General features: G+C 49.1%; 1 protein-coding gene across 2 annotated transcripts in view; it reads left to right on the forward strand.

Annotated features, from left to right (window-relative positions):
* Positions 1-26184, forward strand: part of LOC129707556 (band 4.1-like protein 1) — a 127024-nt gene that overhangs the window by 91009 nt on the left and 9831 nt on the right. For both annotated transcript variants that reach the window (XM_055652695.1, XM_055652696.1), the window contains exons 10-14: positions 7409-7506; positions 12045-12220; positions 13541-13725; positions 15597-15632; positions 17207-17386. In XM_055652695.1, the coding sequence (XP_055508670.1) occupies positions 7409-7506; positions 12045-12220; positions 13541-13725; positions 15597-15632; positions 17207-17386 (675 nt within the window). The remainder of the gene's footprint in view (positions 1-7408; positions 7507-12044; positions 12221-13540; positions 13726-15596; positions 15633-17206; positions 17387-26184) is intronic.

A 26184-nucleotide genomic window follows, 5' to 3' on the forward strand; every position in this document is an offset into this window, starting at 1 on the left:
TTCCTCCACACATACTGCCTGACCCACACAGTTACTCCACACATACTGCCTGACCCATGGAGTTACTCCACACATACTGCCTGACCCATGGAGTTACTCCACCCATACTGCCTGACCCACAGAGTTACTCCAGCACTTTGCTTTTTACATGAAATCCCCTCAAGTTGGCAAAGTTTAGATGTAAAGTTCCTGTTCAAGAAAGAAAACCAGGGTTGAGAAAGGCTTGAGGTAAAATGTGAGACTTAATAGAGCAGAAATATTCTCCCGCTGTACGTGATTGGCTTGACATCATTCAGGGTGATGTGTTGTGAAGATGTCGCTGTTGTATAACGCTTTTGAAGACCGAGGATGGATTTTTTAAATGCATTTTCAAAATCCATTCCTATTGAAAATCAGTGTTGGTCGCTGACCCCAGCTTGACCCCAGCTTGAGTGGGGAAGATGAGTTGTGCCGTCATTGTATAACATGTCTGAAATCACCCTGGGGCTGGGGCCTATAATGCTCACACTGCTTGTTCACTCATTACTGTGTGTGTGAAACACCTCAGCATTGGGCCACTCTACGGAGATATCGATCAATGAAGATTGTCTAATGACACGCTGGGCTGAGATATTCTTCACCATGTCTGGTCTCCCTGTGGTCTCACCTTCATCACCGCAGAGCTGTTTGTTTTTTTTATTCAACTCTTTTGAATCATCTCCACAAAATAACTCTTTTATTTTCTGTCCCTTCACCCTCAGTGTAGATTAAAAGCCAGCGACATACAAGGACCTTGGTCGTTATTTATATTAAATATATATCCTACTCGGCTGTGCGTGTGAATGCTGGGGCAGGAGAAAGATCTAGAATCACACAGAGCTGGAGGACGTCAGCGCGCCAGGCAGGCTCTGGAAAGATGGGCAGCATCCTCTCCAAGATTGCCTGGGATCCAGGGAGAGATAGCTGACCAGAGAGAGAACTGGCTTCATGTTAGGAAGCTGGACGGTTGCTCCTCGGACTGGAGTACTGTGACTAGTGGTGTGCCTCAGGGTTCGGCGCTGGGCCTGTTATTGTTTGTCATCTATATCAATGGTTTTAATGAAAATAGACAATAGACAATAGGTGCAGGAGGAGGCCATTTGACCCTTCGACCCAGCACCACCATTCAATGTGATCATGGCTGATCATCCACAATCAGTACCCCGTTCCTGCCTTCTCCCCATATCCCCTGACTCCGTTATCTTTAAGAGCCCTATCTAGCTCTCTCTTGAAAGTATCCAGAGAACCATCCTCCACCGCCCTCTGAGGCAGAGAATTCCACAGACTCACAACTTTCTGTGTGAAAAAGTGTTTCCTCGTCTCCGTTCTAAATGGCTTACTCCTTATTCTTAAACTGTGGCCCCTGGTTCTGGACTCACCCAACATCGGGAACATGTTTCCTGCCTCTATCATGTCCAAACTCTTAATAATCTTATATGTTTCAATAAGATATCCTGTCATCCTTCTAAACTGCAGAGTGTACAAGCCGAGCTGCTCCATTCTCCCAGCATACGACAGTCCTGCCATCCCGGGAATTAACCGTATAAACCTATGCTGCACTTCCTCAATAGCAAGAATGTCCTTCCACAAATTAGGGGACCAAAACTGCACACATAACTCCAGGTATCGTCTCAGTTCTGTACAACTGCAGAAGGACCTGTTTGCTCCTATACTCGACTCCTCTTGTTATGAAGGCCAACATGCCATTCGCTTTCTTCACTGCCTGCTGTACCTGCATGCTTGAATATACAAGGCTTGATTAGCAAGTTGGCAGCTGCTACCAAAGTAGACAGCATTGTAGATAATTAAGATGGTTGTTGACATTTGCAGCAGGATCTGGATCGATTGGCCAGCTGGGCTGAGGAATGGTTGATGGAATTTAATACGGAGAAGTGTGAGGTGTCGCAGTTTGGGATGTCTAACATGGGCAGGACCTACACAGTGAATGGTCGGCCTCTGGGGAGTGTTGTAGAGCAGAGGGGTCTAGAGTACAGGCGCATGGTTCTATGAAAGTGGCATCACAGGTAGACGAGGTGGTCAAAAAGGCTTGGTACTTTCAATCAGAGTACTGGCTACAGAAGGTGGGAGGTCAAGTTACACTTATACAAGACACTGGTGAGGAGAGTATTGTGTTCAGTTTTGTTTACTCTGTTATAGGGGAGATGTGGTCAAGATGGGAAGGATGTACAGAAAATGTATGCAGGATATTCCAGGACTTGAGGGCCTGAGCTATAGAGAGAGGTTGAGTGGGCTGGGACTTTATTCCTTGGAGTGCAGGAGGATGTTATAGAGGTGTATAAGGTCATGAGAGGAATAGACACTTCACCCAAAGTAGGGGAATCAAGAACCAGAGTGAAGGGGTCAAGATTTAACAGGAACCTTTTTTGCTCCAAAGGTGGGAGGTCTATGGAATGAGCAGCCAGAGAAGGTAGTTAAGGCAGGTGGGACTGGTGTAGACGGGGCATGTTGGTCGGTGTGGGCAAGTTGGGCCGAAGGGCCTGTTTCCGTGTAGTCTGAATCTATGAGGACATGGATAGGTGACGTTTCTGGTTGGGAACTTTCTTCAGATGGATTCTGTCATATCCTGTGAAGCAACCTTAGATTTGATATAATTTTAACATTTGTCATGTACTGTTAGAGATGGCATCGATATCAGTAACATCACGGCTGTGACTAATATCCTTTGAAAATTACGTAGCTTACTTATTCCATTAATGACACCAGGCAGCAATGAATGAATGAATACGTTTATTGGCCAAATATTCACATACAAGGAATTTGCCTTGGTGCTCCGCCCGCAAGTGACAACGACATACAGTGATAGTTAGGAATGACACATAAAACATTAAACATTAATAATAAAACATTATCGATTAAACATGTGCATTAAATAAAATACCAGAGGAAAAGGAGGCTACAGATTTTTGGCTGTTGAGTAGAGCAACTACTCGTGGACAAGAACTGTTTTTATGTCTGGCTGTGGCAGCTTTGACAGTCCGGAGTCGCCTTCCAGAGGGAAGTGATTCAAAGAGTTTGTGGCCAGGGTGAGAGGGGTCAGAGATGATCTTGCCCGCTCGCTTTCCTGGCCCTTGCAGTTTGTCAATGGAGGGAAGGTTAGGGTTAGGGTTAGCTGCATCAGACTGGGCTGTGAATGTAGTCACTCTCTCAGCTGGAACAGCAGACTATAAACACTCTACAGGCTGCCACCTGCTGATCATATTTATTAATGCAAAACAGTCGTCATAGTCATAGAGTGATACAGCACGGAAAACAGGCCCTTTGGCCCATCATGCCCATACTGGCCAACATGTCCCAGCTACACTAGTCATAGAGTGATACAGCACAGAAACAGGCCTTTCAGCCCAACTTGTCCACACCGGCCAACATGTCCCAGCTACACTAGTCCCACCTGCCTGCATTTAGTCCATATCCATCCCAACTTGGCCCATCCATGTGGCTATCTGAATGTTTCTTAAACGTTGCGATAGTCTCTGCCTCAACGACCTCCTCTGGCAGCTCGGTCGATACATCAGGGCATCAGGCGCAACCTGTGTCTTGTACCGTCTCCTTTTGCATCTGCCCTCTCTCTCCCCATTGGTGCTTCATCCCCTGCCACCATCCACAACACATCAGCTTACCTGTGCCTCTAATCCCTGCGTCACCTCTCCCTCCTCTGGCTACAGTATCCAGTGCTCTCTGCTTCCTGCCACAGCCTCCTCTGGCTGCCTTGCCCAGTATCCAGTGCCCTCTGCTTCCTGCCACAGCCTCCTCTGGCTGCCTTGCCCAGTATCCAGTGCCCTCTGCTTCCTGCCACAGCCTCCTCTGGCTGCCTTGCCCAGTATCCAGTGCCCTCTGCTTCCTGCCACAGCCTCCTCTGGCTGCCTTGCCCAGTATCCAGTGCCCTCTGCTTCCTGCCACAGCCCCCTCTGGCTGCCTTGCCCAGTATCCAGTGCCCTCTGCTTCCTGCCACAGCCTCCTCTGGCTGCCTTGCCCAGTATCCAGTGTAATGGAGGTTCATACATTTGGGCACTGCCTTCCCATCAACAATATCCAGCCGGCAATGGTGTCGGTGAGAAGGGAAAGAGTTAATAGGAACCTCTGGTCCACACAGAGGGTGGAACATGTTGCCGGAGGAGGTAGTTGATACAGCTACGTATAACAATAGTTAAAGGACATTTGGACAGGAACATGGATAGGAAAGATTGACACAAATTGCTGGAGCAACTCAGTCGGTCAGGCAGCATCTCTGGAGAAAAGGGACAGGTGACATTTCGGGCCAAAACCCTTCTTCTGAAATGTGTCCTGTTCTTTCTCTCCAGAGATGCTGCCTGACCCACTGAGTTGCTCCAGCACTTGTGTCTGTCTTTGATGTAACCCAGCATCTGCAGTTCCTTTCTACGTGAGGTTTGGACCAAGTGGCATCTGGGTTGGCATGGGCGAGTTGGGCCGAAGGGCCTGTTTCCGTGCTGTACGATACGATGGTGACATTCTCCACGCCATGTCTCCTCATTGCCCTTCAAGGACCAATCTCCAACAGTTGCTGAAGTTCTGAGATCATTTACCAGCCACTTTGACTGGTGTTTGCAGAACTTTACAATATAACCAGGAGATGCTGACACATGCTGAGATGTATCTACGCAGTTTAATAGATTCTTATAACTTTAAATGTGGAAGATATTTCCACGTAGGATTTAATTTATATTATGGACTGACAGGAACTTGGGCAAAGCACCAGCATTGAAGTGTGTGGCCTCCAACCCCGTGATGTTGCCGTGTGTGATCCTGTGCACACACGCGTGTGCTCTTGGTCAATACACCCCCTCCTCCCACCACCATCTCATGACCTTCCTCCACTCATCTTGTAACCCCCTCCCCTCCTCAACCTATCCCCCTCCCCTCCTCAACCTATCCAACAGCATCTCAGTCTCCAGTTGTCAATGTGCTTCTAGAACCTTCCGTAGGCTCACACCAAACTTCTTCCAACCCACCTGGGAGCTGGGACCCTCTCAACCTGCCCTGTTTTACCTCGACATCCTGAGCCCCACCCTGGACCTCTCTCCACCACTACTTTAGTCATCAGTTTCAGTGTCACGTGTAGCAAGGTTGTTGCGGAAAGACAGCACATGATTACAGTCGAGCCATCCACAGTGTACAGATACATGATAAGTCTGATCAAAGATAGTCTGATAGTAATTTACATATACAGCATGTAAACAGGCCCTTCAGCCCATCGAGCTCGCACCTAGCCCGATCCCCACACTATAACACTATCCCACACACTAGGGACAATTTGTACATTTATACCAAGTCGATTAATCTCTAAACGTATACATCTTTGGGAGGAAACCGGAACACCCGGAGAAAACCCACGTAGGTCAGGGGGCGAACGTGCGGACTCCGTACAGACAGCACCCGTAGTCAGGATCGATCCCGGGCCTCTGGCGCTGTGAGTGGGCAACTCTACCACTGTGCCACCGTGTACTAGTTCAACACGGCTCTCTGGTTGTGGTGGGATGATTCAGTTGCCTGATTACAGCTGGGAAGAAACTGTCCCTGAATCTGGAGGTGTGCGTTTGTTTTCACACTTCTGTACCTCTTGCCCGATGGGAGAGGGGAGAAGAGGGAGTGACCAGGGTGCGACTGGTCCTTGGTTCTGTCGCAATGTTTAGTAAACTACACGAGCCAGCTGGACATACTTGCTGTGTGTTGGGGCCAGTTTTGTGTGTGAGATACTTTGGGTCACTTTCAAGTTGCTGAGCTGCCAAGTGAAAGACATTGCTGCTACTTGTTTACTTCAGGGAGGACTATCTCATTTCAACAGCTGGCCTCATGCCAGATGTTACTGAAACAAGCTCATTTGAATGTGTGAAAACAAAGAACAAAGTATAAAATGTCCCGCGATGTTGGTGGTTTTAGTGACACCTGTCACACTAGTGTCCTCTCTTGTTGGAACTCTCTGCTCCACTTGATCTTGGGAATAACAATATCATAGTCACGTTGCTGCCCAATCACCTGGCTCCTCATGTAGGCCGATCCTTCTGTTCATGGGTGGGATCTTCCAGAATGGAGAACTAGGCTAATGTTCACTATCTTTATGAACAGATTGGTGAGGATTACAGCAGAGGTACTGGTTGGTTTGCAGTGTCTTGTTGCATTGTGTGTGGGGTCAGGTGAGTAATTGATCACCTGTGCCCAGGTAGAGCAGGGTAGGGGCCCTTTAACTGACCACCTGTGCCCAGGTAGAGCAGGGTAGGGCCCTTTAACTGATCACCTGTGCCCAGGTAGAGCAGGGTAGGGCCCTTTAACTGATCACCTGTGCCCAGGTAGAGCAGGGTAGGGGCCCTTTAACTGACCACCTGTGCCCAGGTAGAGCAGGGTCGGGGCCCTTTAACTGACCACCTGTGCCCAGGTAGAGCAGGGTAGGGCCCTTTAAGACTGGGTAATATGCCACGCCATGCCCCAACTGTTACCAGGCAACTATACCATCCTACCACAACCAGAGAGCAGCCCTGAACTACTATCTACCTCATTGGTGACCCTCGGACAATCTTTGATCGGACTTTGCTGCCTTTACCTTGCACTAAACGTTATTCCCTTTATCCTGTATCTGTACACTGTGGACGGCTCGATTGTAATCATGTATTGTCTTTCCGCTGACTGGTTAGCATGCAACAAAAGCTTTTCACTGTACCTCGGTACACGTGACAATAAACTAAACTGAACTGAGTTACTCCTATGAATATTGTCTTCTCCAATTTCTCCCTCCTTCCCCTCCCCTTCCCAGCTCTCCCACAGCCCACTGTCTCCGCCTCTTCCTTTCTTTTTCCCCCCCCCCCCCCCCCCCAGTGTGAAGAAGGGTGTCGGCCCGACATGTCCCCTATTCCATCTCTCCATTGATACTGCCTCCAGGTGTCGACCCGAAACGTCGCCTATTTCCTTCGCTCCATAGATGCTGCCTTGCCCGCTGAGTTTCTCCCGGCATTTTTGTCTATCTTTGATTTTTCCAGCATCTGCAGTTCCTTCTTAAACACTGAGTTACAGGTGATCACAGGATGTCACAGCAGCAAGTCTGAGAAGCTGTGGTCATTATATAAACTGGACAGGTGCGTTGCCGGTCCATAAACGCCCCGTGCTTCTCACCCCCTGATGTAAATCCTCAGCAACAAGTGGTGGTGGAAGGTGAAGCAGGTGACATGTTACACAATCCTGCCCACCATCTCCGTCCCCACTCCTGCCTCAACCCCTTAACCAGGCCATACGGTTTCTCACTGAAATGTTACATCAGGTTGATTTCAAGTACAGATATTTACCGTTGTCTTGCTGGTGTGGGGGAGCTGGAATCGCAGGAGGATTCTACTTTAACTGTTTGCTGTTTTGCTCCAATTTCCAGTACGAACAGTTTGAAAGTACCATCGGCTTCAAGCTCCCGAACCACCGCGCTGCCAAACGACTGTGGAAAGTGTGCATCGAACACCACACCTTCTTCAGGTAAACACCACACCTACAGGTAAACACCACACCTACAGGTGAACACCACACCTACAGGTGAACACCACACCTACAGGTGAACACCACACCTACAGGTAAACACCACACCTACAGGTGAACACCACACCTACAGGTGAACACCACACCTACAGGTAAACACCACACCTACAGGTAAACACCACACCTACAGGTAAACACCACACCTACAGGTAAACACCACACCTACAGGTAAACACCACACCTACAGGTGAACACCACACCTTCTTCAGGTAAACACCACACCCTACAGGTGAACACCACACCTTCTTCAGGTAAACACTAGCCCAGGGCCACCTGTTGGTTCTGCCTGCAGGGGAGAGTTAGATGTGGTGAATGTGGCTTACTGAGAACGTCTGCACGTCCTGTCAGTACTCTAGAGATCGCTCACAACTCTGGCCTTGGGTCCCAAGTTGAAAAACATCACCAGGCAAATGCTGCAGAAAATATAGTTCTCTGTGTTTCTGTCCATAGGGAAGCAGTAACATTGCAGAACACACTGTCAATTCCATGAAACAGGGTTCAGTTTAGAATCCACTCAGCATGTATTGACCATGGAAATAGCAATGCACAACTGCAATACTTCAATCAGCCTGAAGAAGGGTCCCAAACTGAAACGTCACCTATCCATGTTCTCCACAAATGCTGCCTGACCCGCTGAGCTACTCCAGCACTCTGTGAAACGTCACCTATCCATGTTCTCCACAGATGCTGCCTGACCCGCTGAGTTTCTCTATGTTTTTGTAAACAGGACAACTTCACACACAGCGATCTCTGTACATCCATGTGATCCAGATTCCCAGAACTTGTCTTTTATAGAAACATAGAAAAACAGGTGCAGGAGATGGCCATTTGGCCCTTCAAGCCAGCACCGCCATTCAATATGATCATGGCTGATCATCCAAAATCAGTACCCCGTTCCTGATTTCTCCCCATATCCCTTGATTCCGTTAGCCCTAAGAGCTAAATCTAATTCTCTCTTGAAAACATCCAGTGAATTGGCCTCCACTGCCTTCTGTGGCAGAGAATTCCACAGATTCACAACTCTCTGGGTGAAATGTTCCCGGCGTGTACGAACACATTTGTGGCCACAGCAAGGACACTGGCACACTCCGCCCCACATTAAACCAGCGGGAAACGTGAGATATAGAAGATGATGTCGAGAGAGATATATCGGACAAATGAATGAACGATACTCAAAAAAGTATCAATGATAAAGGGAACATTCTGGAAGTGACGGCTCGCCTGCAGTCTGTCTGTCTTTCTTTTTATTGCTTTCTTGTGTCTTGTTAGGTATGTTTTAGTCTATTTTTAGTTGTGTATATGTGGGGGAAACTTCTTTTAATCCCTTCAATGGGAATGCGACGTTTTCCTTGTCGTATCTCCGTCTCCGTCTGCGCTGAAGCGTAATATCGTGGAGCTGGCGGCCTCCAACTGGAATCCCCATCGTGGAGCTGGCTGACTTCGCGGAGCTCGCAGGTCACTGGTTGGTGACCGATTTTCAGGAGCTCCCGCAACGGCAGCTTCCCCCGCCCCGAGTCACGGAGTTTGAATTGGCCCCTTCGCGGAGCTTAATATCAGCCGCGGGATTTACCATCACCCGGTGGTGGCTTGAACATCGAGAGCCTCGATCGCCTGGATCACCTCGACGCAGCGGGAGAACAGGCAAGGGAGAGATAAGACATTTTGCCTTCCATCACAGTGAGGAGGTGCCTGGATATTCACTATGATGGATGTTTGTGTTAAACTGTGTTCATTGTCTGTTCTGTGGCTTTTTTCTGTCATGACTGCAAAGTTCGCAATTTCATTCAAACTTAATGATTGAATGACACTAAAGGAAATTTAATTCCATAGGCCCTTTATAACAATGGCCTGTCCCCTTGATCATTCATTCATTGTTCTATATCTCTCCACATCACCATCTATATCTCTCGTTTACCTTCCCGCTGACTCTCAGTCTGAAGAAGGGTCTCGACCCGAAACGTCACCTATTCCATTTCTCCAGAGATGCTGCCTGTCCCACTGAGTTACTCCAGCATTTTGTGTCTATCTGTAGTTTAAACCAGCACCTGCAGTTCCTTCCTACAGTCTGTGCATGTTTGTAGTTCTATATTTGGTTTGGTCTTTGGGTGACCCTGCTCCCCTCCCCCTGCTGTGACCCTCAACGTTAGTGTGATGGCGGTGCTGGCTCGATGGGCCGAATGGCGTCCTCCTGCACCTATTGCCTATTGCGATGAAGGCAGGGCTTTCACTTTCCAGCAAGCAGGAGACCATTTAGTTCACAAATGATGAGATTCTGACTCTCTGGAATGGGTTTGGCTTGGAATGTTTGCCAGATATTTGAGCGGCAATGTTGTAAAGGTTGCAAGCCTGCAATCCAGCTGTGGATTAACGATACATAGTCAAAATAGTGACAAATATTCAGAGTAGAAACATCTGTTCATTAAGCAATTGTGTTCCCCAGTGTATGCCTGAAGTCACAGGGGAGCTAGTCGTGAGGAGACGTCTGGAGATCTCTCACCTGCTAGCATAACGAGGAACTGCAGACGCTGCATTACACCAAAGATAGGCACAGAGTGCTGGAGTAACTCAGCGGGTCAGGCAGCATCTGTGGAGAACATGGATAAGTGACGTTTCACAGAGTGCTGGAGTAACTCAGCGGGTCAGGCAGCATCTGTGGAGAACATGGATAGGTGTCGTTTCACAGAGTGCTGGAGTAACTCAGCGGGTCAGGCAGCATCTGTGGAGAACATGGATAAGTGACGTTTCACAGAGTGCTGGAGTAACTCAGCGGGTCAGGCAGCATCTGTGGAGAACATGGATAGGTGTCGTTTCACAGAGTGCTGGAGTAACTCAGCGGGTCAGGCAGCATCTGTGGAGAACATGGATAAGTGACGTTTCACAGAGTGCTGGAGTAACTCAGCGGGTCAGGCAGCATCTGTGGAGAACATGGATAAGTGACGTTTCACAGAGTGCTGGAGTAACTCAGCGGGTCAGGCAGCATCTGTGGAGCTAAGGAAATAGGCAACGTTTCGGGTCGAAACCCGTAAGGGTTTCGGCCCGAAACGTTGCCTATTTCCAGAAGGATTTCGGCCCGAAAAGTTGCCTATTTCCTTAGCTCCATTGATGCTGCTGCACCATAACTCAGCGGGTCAGGCAGCATCTGTGGAGAACATGGATAGGTGACGTTTCACAGAGTGCTGGAGTAACTCAGCGGGTCAGGCAGCATCTGTGGAGAACATGGATAGGTGACGTTTCACAGAGTGCCGGAGTAACTCAGCGGGTCAGGCAGCATCTGTGGAGAACATGGATAGGTGACGTTTCGGGTCGAGACCCTTCTTCAGACTGATTGTAAGGGACAGAAAAGAGGAGATTCAGGGCGGAGCATGGGCGGTTACTGGTGAACACGGGCAAAGTGGAGGTTGGGGTCGACAGATGAGTTTAATTTAGTTTAGAGATACAGCACAGAAACAGGCCCTTCGGCCCACTGAGTCTGCGCTGACCAGTGATCCCTGTACACTAGCACTATCCTACACACACTAGGGACAATTTACAATGCAACTGAAGCTAATTAACCTACAAACCTGTACGTCTTTGTCGTGTGGGAGGAAACCAGGGCACCCATAGAAAACCCACACAGGCCACTGGGTAGAACGTACAAACTCCGTACAGGCAGCACCCATAGTCGGGATCGAGGCCGGGTCTCTGGCGCTGTGAGGCAGCAACTCTACCGCTGCGCCACCGTGCCGCTATGTGGTTGAACAAAGGCCAGAGGTGAAGAGTCGGGTGTCAGTCCGAGAATGGATGAAGTGGCGTTCACGGTTTGTTACACTCGGAGTAGAACAGTTGTAGCGTGGGGGAGGGAGGGGGAGGAGAAGGTCAGCCAGGGTCACGGGGAGAACCACCACCTTTGACTAACCTGCCCTTGACCCCTCCAGCCTTGACCCCCTCTAGCCTTTGACCCCTGGCCTCTGACCAACCTGCCCTTGACCCCCCTCTAGCCTTTGACCCCTGGCCTCTGACCAACCTGCCCTTGAGCCCCCCTCTAGCCTTTGACCCCTGGCCTTTGACCAACCTGCCCTTGACCCCCTCTAGTCTTTGACCCCTGGCCTTTGACCAACCTGCCCTTGACCCCCTCTAGGCTTTGACCCCTGGCCTTTGACCAACCTGACCCCCTCTAGGCTTTGACCCCTGGCCTTTGACCAACCTGCCCTTGACCCCTCCAGCCTTTGACCCCCTCTAGCCTTTGACCCCTGACCTCTGACCAACCTGCCCTTGATCCCCTCTAGTCTTTGACCCCTGGCATTTGACCATATACCATCATCCCCAAGATCCAGGAGGTTAACAAGATGGACTTACAGTGAAGAAGTGTTTGCTCTGCTCTGTGTGTTGAAGGTGCTTTGTGTTGCTGTTGTAATGTGTTTACCAGTTAGTTTGTTGCCTGACCTCGTTTGTCTCTGACGTTTCTACAGAGTAACTGTGATCAGTAACTTGTTTTCCAGACTTGTGTCTCCAGAGCCTCCACCAAAGGGTTTCCTGGTGATGGGCTCCAAGTTTCGTTACAGTGGCCGTACACAGGCACAAACACGGCAGGCCAGTGCCTTGATTGACCGCCCCGCGCCCTACTTTGACCGGTCTTCCAGCAAACGATACACAATGTCACGGAGTCTGGATGGAGGTATGGTTTGTGTCAAATAAACAGCTGAGTAGTGGGGTCTGGAGCGCAGGAGGATGAGGGTTGATCTTATAGAGGTGTATAAAATAGATCGGGTAGACTCTTGCCCAGAGTAGGTGAATCGTGGACCAGAGGACATAGGTTCAAGGTGAAGGGGAAAAGATTTAAGGTGTAACTTTTCCACACAGAGGGTGGTGTGTGTATGGAACGAGCTGTCAGAGGAGATAGTTGAGGCTGGGACTATCCCAACATTTAAGAAACAATTAGACAGGTACATGGATAGGACAGGTTTGGAGAGATATGGACCAAACAATGGCAGGTGGGACTAGTGTCTGTGGAGAACATGGATAGGTGACGTTTCACAGAGTGCTGGAGTAACTCAGCGGGTCAGGCAGCATCTGTAGAGAACATGGATAGGTGATGTTTCACAGAGTGCTGGAGTAACTCAGCGGGTCAGGCAGCATCTGTGGAGAACATGGATAGGTGACGTTTCACAGAGTGCTGGAGTAACTCAGCGGGTCAGGCAGCATCTGTGGAGAACATGGATAGGTGACGTTTCACATAAGCAGATTGTTCACCTGGGAAGGTGCATGCCTGACATGATGGCGGCATTTTTAAGATGCCAACACTTTGAGGTTGACGGCAGCAGAAACCAACATTGCTGTGAATCTGGGACAAAAGTACAAAAACCACCACCCTGTGTTGTTTAGCTCCGACTCCAGTTATGGCACATCCGGCAAATATAAACCCAGTCAATGCTGCAGGAAGAGCAGCCCGTGGGGCATTGGGTGTGAGTTGGGCAGGTGTGCAAGGTTGGGACATTGGGTGTGAGTTGGGCAGGTGTGCAAGGTTAGGGTGTTGGGTGTGAGTTGGGCAGGTGTTCAAGGTTAGGGTGTGAGTTGGACAGGTGTGCAAGGTTGGGGCAGGTGTATGGAGCTACTGTGACCTCTGTGCCATGTGAGATGGTGATGCTGTGACCTCTGTGCCAGGTGTATGGGGCTACTGTGCCAGGTGTATGGGGCTACTGTGCCAGGTGTATGGAGCTACTGTGACCTCTGTGCCAGGTGTATGGAGCTACTGTGACCTATGTGCCAGGTGTATGGGGCTACTGTGACCTCTGTGCCATGTGAGATGGTGATGCTGTGACCTCTGTGCCAGGTGTATGGAGCTACTGTGACCTCTGTGCCAGGTGTATGGAGCTACTGTGACCTCTGTGCCAGGTGTATGGGGCTACTGTGACCTCTGTGACAGGTGTATGGGGCTACTGTGACCTATGTGCCAGGTGTATGGAGCAGGTTTTACTTCAGGTGTTCTGACTTGCAGAGTTTTTCCGTCCAGCTTCAGTCGGGGAGAACCATGAGGGCCTCCTGAAGGAATTGATCAACAACACCAGTGAAACATCGAGGACAGAAACTCCCGACACCATACAGTCGGACAGCAAGAAATCCTCGCAGAAATCCGAGAAAGCCGACGAAGTCACAACGCCGACCAAAATAAAAGAAATGAAGGTACAACATGTTGCGGTTTCAGACATTTGATTCAGATTTGTTCTTTGCCAATTTGATTGTGATACTGAATAGGAATCGAATTAGGCCATTCGGCCCATCATGTCTACTCCACAATTCAATCATGGATGATCTATCTCTCCCTCCTAAGCCCATTCTTCTGCCTTCTCCCCATAACCTCTGACACCCGTACTAATCAAGAAATTGTCTGCCCAAAACGTTGCCTATTTCCTTCACTCCATAGATGCTGCCTCACCCGCTGAGTTTCTCCAGCATTTTTGTCTACTCAAGAAATAGTCAACACTGTGTCCACAAACTGGAGCTGCTGTTGCCATTCTTTGGCTGAAGGTTAAGGAAAGAGAAGCTAATTCCACAGAGCCTGGCATTTTCTGATGGGTTAAATTGAGGGTTAAGGTGAGGATTAGGGTTGGGGCACCAGTGATTGGGAACTTAAATTATCCAAGTGTTCATTGGACGAACAACTATCTATTTTCACACTCGTGAAGCCAAGTCTAGAATCTTCCATCTTTGGATTGCAGACAACATCTGGCCAACCCAGAGGTGAGTCTACTCAACATCAACGTAGAAACAAGGAACTGCAGATGTTAGTTTACACAAAAGGACACAAAGTGCCGGAGTAACTCATCAGGTCAGGCAACATGTCTGGAGAAAAATTGTAAGAAGGGTCCTGACCTGAAACGTCACCTATCCATATTCTCCACAGATGATGCCTGACCCACTGAGTTACTCCAGCACTCTGTGAAACGTCACCTATCCATGTTCTCCACAGATGCTGCCTGACCCGCTGAGTTACTCCAGCACTCTGTGAAACGTCACCTATCCATGTTCTCCACAGATGCTGCCTAACCCGCTGAGTTACTCCAGCACTCTGTGTCCTGATGCCAATGGTCCTTGTCTGAGCATCTTATGCAGTTAATACTTTTATAACGTTTCAGAGATCACCATCTGCTTCCTTGACAGTTTATGTGAAGCCACGAGTCTTTGCACAATTCCAACAACTGTTGTCTTTGCTTCAGCCTGTGTCCAGTGGCCACATGTTCTACTCACCCACAACAGTTGTTGGGGGTAAATGTGCTACAAATGACGTTACTAGAGGTCATTGAAAGAACAAGGAGTGAGCAGACTGGGATTTAATGAACAAATTGGCCTTGTGTTGAGTGTGTTGGCATGGAAGCCATTTCCACAATATTGTGACCAAACATAACCACTTTAGCTGTGGTTTTACTGAGGCTTAAATTCAAGGCCAGTCCCTTTCCCTTGAGGTAAAACTACACAGGAAATGTGGAATAGGTCGGGTAACAGGGACAATTAAACTGGACACCAGTGAGTGAAAAATCTATCATGTTGTATATACGACCATTCACACCTAAATGATTCGTGACTGTCCAGTAAACCGATTGCATTCGAGAGTAGACACAAAATGCTGGAGTAACTCTGCGGGACAGGCAGCATCTCCAGAGTATAGACACAAGTTCTGGCTGTTCCCACTAACCCTGAGTCTGCCAGATTGAGAATGTTGTTGAGCAAACTGGCCCAGCGCTGGTGCAATGGTGATGTACAGTGAGACAACATGAGGTGCTCCTCACCTCAGCCACCAGCCGGGCCCTGACCTGCCCTGTACACCTCTGGTGTTAATCTGAAACTCCCAGCCTCTAAGCAATGCTAAATACTTGATGCAATGTTGCTGTTCTCTCTCTATTGGTTGAATGTATTTCTGTCGGGGTAGGCTGCTCTGATTCAAGCATTAATTTGCACCTGGCCAATCGATATTTCACTCTTCACATGACGATCAATGGATTATGATCTTGTTTTGGATTTAATTGATTTGATTTCTTTTAAAATTTTGCTGTCAGATGGAACGAGAGGATGAGCCGCGACTTAGGCAAGAGGTAGTGTATTGCCGGTCGCCAAACCCCTGTAGTTTGTGTCACATCTTCACATTCATTCACACTTACAGGATCACTGGCTTCTATTAATTATCAATGGAAAATCATTCATCAAACTAATGACAGACGTTACATTCAGTAGGTTGATCCCCAACAATATCCAAGACATTCAAATATTCATGTGTAACAAATCTGGCAATTAATGTTGGATGGGACATTAAAACTGATCTTGTCACAGAATGGTGGGTGATAATTTTCTGAATCATAGTTGTTCATTGTTGTCAGTACACGACTTATTAACAATAGGTGCAGGAGTAGAGGCCATTCGGCCCTTCGATCCATTCAATGTGATCATGACAGATACACTGAACTACATCTCATGTGGATGCGCTGCTGTGGAACTTGTGCCTGGCCTTCTCTCTGCAGATGCCCATGTTGTAACCATTGCCCACATGTTGCAGTGTTGCAATGTTGCAGTGTTGCACACCAGTGCATTACATTGCAGTGTTGCACACCCTGCTCTAATGCTTGCTGCATTCCAACTTGCTGCCCATCTGAGTATGCGTGTGTTTGTTGGCCTTCCACTGTATTTATGCGCTTCAGACACATGGCTTTGAACTGGGTGCGATGCTGGATTCATTAGACGCAGTACCTCATTGTTGAATGTTATGATGCTCTTGTCCCTGGAGGCAGGGGCAGGTGTACGGATGGAACTGTGACTCGGTGTGATGCAAGGCTGCTTTACAATTACAGGCTGTAATTCGTGCTAAATCATATGGTCATAAGGAATAGCAGTAGAATTAGGCCATTCGGCCCATCAAGTCATTCAATCACGGCTGATCTATCTCTCCCTCCTAACCCCATTCTCCTGCCTTCTCCCCATAACACTTGACACCCGCACTAATCAAGAATCTATCTATCTCTGCCTTAAAAATATCCACTGACTTGTGGCCTCCACAGCCGCCTGTGACAAAGAATTCCACAGATTCACTGCCCTGCGACTAAAGAATCTATAACATTTGACGAAGCTGTTACGTGTCGATCTTTGTTTGTTCCCCCCCCCCGGCAATGGGACCCGTGTCGTACACTGTGGCTGCAGCGTGTGCAGTCGGTGTCAGTCTCTCAATAACCTGATGTCACCATGAAGGTGATTTACCCAAAGTGGTGGTGGAATTGACTTGAGCTTGAAAACTCCGTAAAGTAAGTCTGGAGAATAAACCCCTGCAGAGCAAGGATGTTGCACTAGTCCTCAGCACGCATTGACCTGAAGCCCCTGAATTGATTGAAGTGGGAAATAGTTCTCCTGCAGCCAAGGCATTCAAGACATCAGCAGTAATATTCACCAATCCTCATCATCATCGGGAATCTGGATTCCATTGTCCCACCTGGGACATGTGATAAATAAAACACTCTTAACTCTCGACGACTCTGAATTCCTGATGCAGCTTCACTATAGTGACACAGAGATATTCCAGACAGATACATAAACAATGGTGACATCTTCCTCTTGTTACAGAGACCAATGTCTGGTTATGTTTTGTGTAACAATCTCTCTCTCTGTTTGCATCCTACCAAAGTTCCTAGATAAACCAGAAGATGTCCTGATGAAACACCAAGCCAATATCAATGAACTGAAACGGACATTGCAGGAGTCGACCAGCATTAAGATAAACCACAGTGACCGGGAAAGGAAGTTAACAACCTCTCCGTCAAAGGCTAAAGACAAGGAGCCGGAGGGATTGGAGAAGCTGGTAGAGGTGGGTTTGGTTTCTAAACATCTTATTGAAGCTGTGGACACACTGGAGATGCCCACCTGGTTCTGGCTCTTGGTTGTACGCCTGTTTGTGACTGTGTTGGTGTTGGTCATCCTCCTAGTGGCAGCTGTGGGGTGAAATGAGGTGGCAACACTGTTTATTCGTCCACAGAATAAGGTTTGGCCTTTGCCCAGAATTAAACGAGAGGAGGTTTATAACTAGGAGACGTCAGCAGTGATCAAGCTGTGGGCTGTGAGTGATTTATACTGAGCATGTTTCCATGTGACAGACTTGAATATTCCTGGACTCTGTAGAGAGAAGGGTTGGGGTGAGAACTTTGCCAATCGCCTTGTGAAAATTCCTTGGTTGAGTTGCTGCCTCAGTGATGGTGTCCATTCCTCCCAAAGACTGAGCCATCTCCAGTTAACTCCACACAAGTACAGTGCATGTCACAGTCGGGTCACTCAAACTATAAACATTGAGTTTCGTAAACCAAGTTTGACTGAGCAAGGAAGTTGTACCAAATCGATAAAGTCCGCTGCACTTTCATGTAGGCAGCAGCAGGCAGAGAACTGTTCTCAATATTCCCACAGTAGACACAAAATGCTGGAGTAACTCAGCGGGTTCGGGACAGGCAGCATCTCTGGGAGGGGAAGGAATGAGGAACGTTTCAGGTCAAGACCCTTCCCCAATATTCCCACAGTGTCCTTCAGGTTGACTTTCCCACAGACTAGTCCCAGAGATGGATGTGTGGAATCTGCAGCTTGTTTGCCCCATTGCTGCTGGAGCATTAGTTTGACACAACTATAACATGTGCATCTATGAGGCTGGCAGCATGGATACATATCATTGGACCATCCATCAATGGGTCTCCAGTCTAAACTTGTCGAGTGCACTGTAATGAACTCAGATCACTTTGTAAACACTAATGCTACCACTTTGCAACAAGCACCCACGGAACCTGTCACACTGAGTGGTACATTGGTAACAGGATATCGAGGCTTCAACTTCCCACACGAGATTGCAACTTATATATACACCTCACACATTCCAAATCACTTCTACATCTGATGGGTCCACAGAGAATCCATTAAAACCTGTTGTAGATTGGGATCGTTCATGCACTTTTAATTTGTCAAACCAAATGCCCAGGCTCCATGTATGTATGTATGTATGTATGTCCTCCACGTGTAATAGTATGTGTGCATGTGTGACATACTAAAACCCTTAGTGTGGGAGTGAGGGAGGGCTCCTCACCTGGTCTGGCTCTCCGCGCCTGGGGAGAGGGTGAAAGTGAAGGAAGAATAGTTTACCTCTTGTCCTGAGCCATGTCTAATATGATTCATGTTTAAGAACGAACTGCAGATGCTGGAAAAATCGAAGGTAGACAAAAATGCTGGAGGAACTCAGCGGGTGAGGCAGCATCTATGGGGTGAAGGAATAGAGACCCTTCAGACTGATCAGTCTGCCTCACCCGCTGAGTGCCTCCAGCATTTTTGTCTACCTTCTAATATGATTAAGACATGTATGTTCAGAGAATAACACTAACAAAGATTGTGCAGTTATAATAAAAATCTAGTGTTCATAAACTCATGAGGGTCACTAATTTATTGATGGTTTCTAACATATTTAATGGTAAATATTGAATGTCTGATTTACGATGTGGGGTGTGTCTGTGAATGATACAGAACAAGACAACTAGACAATGAGCATGTCCTTTATTCACTGATTTACACTTGTGTTATAAGGACCTTTGTATAAAGAGCAACTCACTGATTGATTTTCTCTCCATGTTTGTAACTAATACTTCAGCAATGTTGATGAGGACAGCACAAACACCATGTTGCATATGTTTGTTGATAATATCTCTTATTACTGCTACATTATTCGATTGCTTCTTGCTCTCTGGTGTTTCTGTAACTTTGTTCTACAAAGGCCACCGTTTGCCGAAGGCCAGAATCCAGCTCGAACACGACTGTGTTGCCGTTTCCAGGCGTGGCTCTTGTAGCCAAGTAGTGTTATGAAAATGCGTACGTTCAATTGATTCTCCAATTCCACGCCGATAGTACTGTACCCATAACAGCGCTGCTTTACCTGAGTGAGTGGTCTATTTCCCACTGGAGGAATGTGCAGCACCTCAGTAGATTGTTGTCAGTAACCAGCCCACACCATAAATCACAGTCACGTTATAGGTTTCATTTCCTGTGTCTCGCTCCGCGATCCTCGAGATTTGCCACGCTGCTCCTGATCCTACGTGGAATCTCTACACGCTAAAAATCACTTAAAAACCCCCCATCCATATCATTAAAATGATGCTAGCATCTATCTATCTCCACCACTAACTGAGCATTGAGGTTACAAGTTGATAGATGTGACATGCTGTGTGGTGCTTCAGTCAACATACAGAGGTTTAAACAATGGCTGGTGTTATAGGGAGAGGTTGGGTAGGCTGGGACATCTCTCTGGAGCGTAGGGAGCTGAGGGTGTCTGTATCGAGGTGTACAAGACCATGAGGGGCAGGGATACAGTCTTTTTCCAAGGGTAGAGGATTCTAAAACTAGAGGGCCCAGGCTTGAGGTGAGAGAGTTAAGAGATCTCTGGGCTTTGGGGCCACTGACAGCCCTGTGTGGACCAGCCCGCAGTGTGTGACTTGGCCAGTGTGTAACTGTGTTGTCACAACTGATGGTCTGGGCGCTGGACACTGGCACTGGGCGCTGGACACTGGCACACTGGGCTCTGGCACTGGGCTCTGGACACTGGGCATTGGGCTCTGGACCCTGGGCACTGGACCCTGGCTGGGCGCTGGGCACTGGCACTAGACCCTGGGCACTGGACACTGGGCTCTGGACACTGGCACTGGACCCTGGACACTGGGCATCTTGTGAGAGGATGGAGTGCAGCGGCACGTGACACTGAAAGTGCAGTCACTTGGAACTGGGAGAGGAGAGATCGCAGGATCGTTCCGTTGCATTTCCCGCCGCACGGTGCATGTGTGACGGTGCATGTGTGACGGTGCATGTGTGACGGTGCATGTGTGACGGTGCATGTGTGACGGTGCATGTGTGACGGTGCATGTGTGACGGTGCATGTGTGACGGTGCATGTGTGACGGTGCGTGTGTGACGGTGCATGGGGGGACCTGCCTGCACCTGGGACGGTCCACTGGGTCACTGCGAGGAGTTGGAGAGTTCAGGGAGGTTATTTTGGGGGTTGATGTTACTGAGTGAGCATGGAGAGACTTGGTGAGGGTGAGGGGCCTCTTGCAACGGCACGAAGTTTAGGATCACACGTGTCGATGAACCCTCCGCTCAACACATGCCCAGATAATTAAAACCCCACTCCCTGGCCCCCTGCCCCCTGGCCCCCTCCCCTCCCCCTCTCCTCCTCCCTCCCCCACTGCCCCCCCCCTCCCTCCCCTCCACCACAGCCCCCCCCCCCCCCCTCCCCCCCCCCCCCTTCCCCCCCCCCCCCCCCCCCCCCCCCCCCCCCCCCCCCCCCCCCCCCCCCCCCCCCCCCCCCCCCCCCCCCCCCCCCCCCCCCCCCCCCCCCCCCCCCCCCCCCCCCTCCCCCCCCCCCTCCCCCTCCCCCCCCACTGCCCCCCCTCCCCCACTGCCCAACTATTGAAGGTGTGGGCACGATGGCCACCACTCACTTTCATGGACACTACAGCTCAACACTCACCACATAACTTGCTTTCTTATTGAAACGACGTTGACCGATTGACGGACATCTTGACCTCTGAAGGCACCACACGGGTGAGTTGATGAAGGGTGGTAGTGACGTGTGCACCGTGTACGTACCGGTGTATCGAGAACAAGTGCAGGGTGTGGTCACAGGTGAGTCAGTGACCAGGTAGATAGAGTTAACGCAGCAGCAGCGGGCGGCAATATGTGGACATCTGGAAGAGAGCGGTCAGCATGTGTACTGTGTGATTTATGCCCTGTGATGTGGTCATCGCTAATTCACCTTTCTGTCAGTCTGTGAGGGCTGAAGACGAGGTCCAGGAACAGCATGATTCACAAGTGGCCACCATTGCCTTGTCTCTAGAAGCTTCCGCAAAGAAAAGTCTTGCATCTTCCCCTGAGGTTGATCTTTTCAGTTCTATATTTAACAACACTACATTATAGTTTGATCAACATTCATTTAAGGATTATTATGTTTAAATGGCAACGCTGATGACAGGGTTTGGGGGGGGAGGGGGTTAACTAGTTTGCTCGTGTTTTCTAAAGGCTTAATACTTCTTGTATAATGTGGAACAGTTAAAGATTGAAATGTTTTGTTAGTTATTTCTCTGTTCATCATTAATTGTTGAGGGACTAAAACAGTAAATCATGTCACATTCTTGTCACATTTCATGAAGTCTCTGTCGGCAAAGTCTAGCTTCACCCAGTTACGGCAATTCATCCTTCAGCCTAGAGCTGTAGTCAATGATCTGCATGTCTGTTACAATTTACTACTTCATGGAATTGTGTAATGCTGACAAGTTTCTGTATTTGCCATGTAGGGCTCTGATGAATGGGTTATAATAGAGAAACAAGCGTCTAGGCTAGAAGATCTAGTTGTAGTTGGAGAGAACAGTGACAGAGATGAACCCCAAGAAGAAGATTCAGTTGAGGCTGTCTCACTTGTGGGTGACAAAGAGCACATTGATTTAGAACTGTCCTCTCCTGAAATGGAGCTTGTGTACCAAGCGTTCCCCAAGGATGAGGCGCGTGAAGAGATGTCTCCAGAGAGTGACGACATATGTGACCTGTCTGTTGTACAAGAGGAAGACTCTGCAGAATCTCCTGCTTCACTGGACGAAACCACTCTGTTGTATTGCCCAGAGTTACTGAGATCAGATGGACAAGAAGGTCCCAAAGTGGAAAAACACACAGCTGAATCTGAAGAAGTTGTATCTGAGAGCGTTTTAGATGAAGAGTACTTGATTTTTGAAGACAGATGTCCAGATGATGCATCAGTGAGTAGCTGTGCATCGCCAGAACAAGTCACAGTGCAAACTGGGGTAAAGCTGTCTACATCTGAAGATGATGTTAGATTGGAGTCCCATCCAGCTGAAGATACAGAGCCAACGTTACCTCCGCAAGTTGCTGGCAGCGAAGTATCTCCTCAAAATGATGAAAGAAGGTTTGTGGAATATAAAGATTCCAAGGATGTTTATCCACAAGATAGCAACAACATATCTAAACCAGATTCTCCAATGGGCGACCAGAAAGCCCCACAAGGGAAGGAGGATTTACAAACACTTCACCAGGAAAAAGCCGGAGATATTGAAGCAATTCTGCAGATGGATGTCCTGAAGTTTACATCACCTGTGTCAGACAGAGATGATTGGCATTCTGATGTTGGGAAGGAACCAGAGACAGAGGTGGGCGGGCAAGACCACTCCATGTCCGTTTGGGAAGAGACGTTGGATTCTCAATTCACTTATTCAGCATCTGAAACCGATCCAGAAACAGCCCATAAAATAGAGAGCAAAGATGCTGCTCCATTGGATGTCTCTGAAACCAGGCAGGCCAAAGAGGCCAGTGTCTCTCCTGAAGATTCTGAAACATCAAAGCCCGGTTCAATGCGATGGAATAACCATGAGTCAAGGGTCTCTTCTCAGAGAGAGGAAGATAGATGCGACTTAAAGCCCCATTACACAGGGGAGGAGAATGGAGCAAACTCACAAATGGACAGGAAGGTCCCAGAGCCATGCATGAGGGAAGAGGAGAACACAACACATACAGTGGCAGACACTGGCAAAGGCCCAGACACTGGCAAAGGCCCAGACACTATCATAGGCCCAGACACTGGCAAAGGCCCAGACACTGGCAAAGGCCCAGACTGGCAAAGGCCCAGACACTGGCAAAGGCCCAGACACTGGCAAAGGCCCAGACACTGGCATAGGCTCAGACACTGGCAAAGGCCCAGACACTGGCAAAGGCCCAGACACTGGCAAAGGCCCAGACACTGGCATAGGCCCAGACACTGGCAAAGACCCAGACACTGGCAAAGGCTCAGACACTGGCATAGGCCCAGACACTGGCATAGGCCCAGACACTGGCATAGGCCCAGACACTGGCAAAGGCCCAGACACTGGCATAGGCTCAGACACTGGCATAGGCCCAGACACTGGCATAGGCCCAGACACTGGCAAAGGCCCAGACACTGGCAAAGACCCAGACACTGGCAAAGGCCCAGACACTGGCAAAAGCTCAGATACTGGCATAGGCCCAGACACTGGCATAGGCTCAGACACTGGCAAAGGCCCAGACACTGGCAAAGGCCCAGACACTGGCAAAGGCCCAGACACTGGCATAGGCTCAGACACTGGCAAAGGCTCAGACACTGGCAAAGGCCCAGACACTGGCAAAGGCCCAGACACTGGCAAAGGCCCAGACACTGGCATAGGCTCAGACACTGGCAAAGGCTCAGACACTGGCAAAGGCCCAGACACTGGCAGGCCCAGACAGGCCCAGACACTGGCAAAGGCTCAGACACTGGCAAAGGCCCAGACACTGGCAAAGGCCCAGGCCCAGACACTGGCATAGGCCCAGACACTGGCATAGGCCCAGACACTGGCATAGGCCCAGACACTGGCAAAGGCCCAGACACTGGCATAGGCCCAGACACTGGCAAAGGCCCAGACACTGGCAAAGGCCCAGACACTGGCATAGGCTCAGACACTGGCAAAGGCTCAGACACTGGCAAAGGCCCACTGGCAAAGGCCCAGACACTGGCAAAGGCCCAGACACTGGCAAAGGCCCAGACACTGGCAAAGGCCCAGACACTGGCATAGGCCCAGACACTGGCATAGGCCCAGACACTGGCATAGGCCCAGACACTGGCATAGGCTCAGACACTGGCATAGGCTCAGACACTGGCAGTGGCCCAGACACTGGCAAAGGCCCAGACACTGGCAGAGGCCCAGACACTGGCAGAGGCCCAGACACTGGCAAGGACCCAGTCCGTGGTACAGTGAGAGATGTAGTCAAGGAGCAAGAGACTGATCCAGTGGGAGACGAGGGTCAGGAGACATCGACACGCACTCTGGGAGATGTAGACAAGGACCAAGGATCTGGTACATTAGTGGATGAAGGGAAAGAGACACATCCAGTTACATTCGGTATCGGTGGAAAGATAGAGCCTCGTACTGGCGGAGATGAGGAAAATGAGACAGAGACTCACACACTGGGGGGTGGAGACACAGAGACTCACATACTGGGAGATGGAGACAGAGAGAGAGAGACTTGTACAGTGCAGGGTGGTGACACAGAGACTCACACACTGGGAGATGGAGACACAGAGAGAGAGACTCACACACTGGGAGATGGAGACACACTGAGACTCACACACTGGGAGATGGAGACACAGAGACTGAGACTTGTACAGTGCAGGGTGGTGACAAAGAGGGAATGGCACACACACTGGGAGATGAAGGGAAACAGGTTAAGACAGATATGCTGAGGGACAGTGGCAAAGACCCAGAGCCACAGCTCCTGGAGGATGAAGGAAAAGAAACAGTGGGAATTGGTGGAAAAGACCCAGAGTCACTGACAGTGGGAGCTGGAGGCAAGGAACGAGAGACTCACACAGTGGGGCATGAAGAAGAAGAGGCAAGGCCATGTTTACCCATGGACAATGGGGCAATGACTCACACACTGGGCAATGGTGGAGACAAGTTTAATGATAATAAACTGTCCAAGTGGTGTTCTCAGAGTGAAGCTGATGACTTTGTTCAAGTTGTAACTCAGTCATGTCGTGGCGATGGATATGAAGAACTTTCCTCAAGGGCAGCGAGCAATGCAATGAACATAGTTTCTTCTGCAGATGGATCTTCAACCTTGGACTGCCCAAAGTCCAAGGCAGAGGCCAAGAATGGCAAGTTGTCATCCTGTGAACTGTTGCCAGATACAAGCCAAGGCCAACATCAAGTGAGCATCCCAGCAGATCCCAGATCAATATCTCAAGTGGAAACCCCCCAGGGTAAAGGATCTGATCTGGAATCATCAGACCAGGAAGTGTTTCTCCGAGCCGAATATTCTCACGTGGAAAGACTGCAACCATCAAAAATATCCTTGGTTCCTTGCAAGTCCAGAGAGGAAGAGCCTCGTCCTACTAGAGTCACTGACCTTCAGTATGTAAGGATGTCGGAGCTGCCAAAGGCCAACCCGCCCAGGACATCCTTCAAAGCCGGGAGAGACAGTTCGCCCATAAAACGTGACAGAGACTTTACAAGCCCATCGCAGCAACTGACAGACATCTACTCGTCTGCCAAGCTCAGCCAGAGGTACCCAGACGTGTACGATATGGGGCTGGCTACTCTCAAGGATAAAATCTCATACTTTGAATTGAAATTGGGAGAGAATGTATGCTTGAAGAAGCCGGTGAAAGTGCTGGAACACGCTGCCCAGATCTCGGACATTGGATCTCCCGACTCGGGCTGTGAAGTGGAATTGTCAGACTCTGGGGTAACTGTTCACCTGAGTCATCCCCAGGAATCCTTCCTCCAGCATGTTTTGAACCAAGTTTATTTATCAACTGCTCGTTTATGTTTTGGTCATGTCTACGGCTACACACACATGTATTCAGCCTCTTCATTTGCATTCCCCTTTATTTAGACCATTTGGAGTTTTGCGACTGCAAATGTCCATCGACCGACTTTTGGCCGAATGAGAACAGGCGAAACCTAAAGTGTCTCAAATGTCAATGCTTTTGCCATGCTGTGAGAAAGCTGTGTTCTGATAAGCTGTGAAAAGCCAGTTGTCCCCTCTGCTTGGTTTATTTTCTCACTTCTGCTCTTTCCTTTTGAAGCAA

Source organism: Leucoraja erinacea, chromosome 21 (assembly GCF_028641065.1).
Source record: "Leucoraja erinacea ecotype New England chromosome 21, Leri_hhj_1, whole genome shotgun sequence".
NCBI classification, from domain to species: domain Eukaryota; kingdom Metazoa; phylum Chordata; class Chondrichthyes; order Rajiformes; family Rajidae; genus Leucoraja; species Leucoraja erinaceus.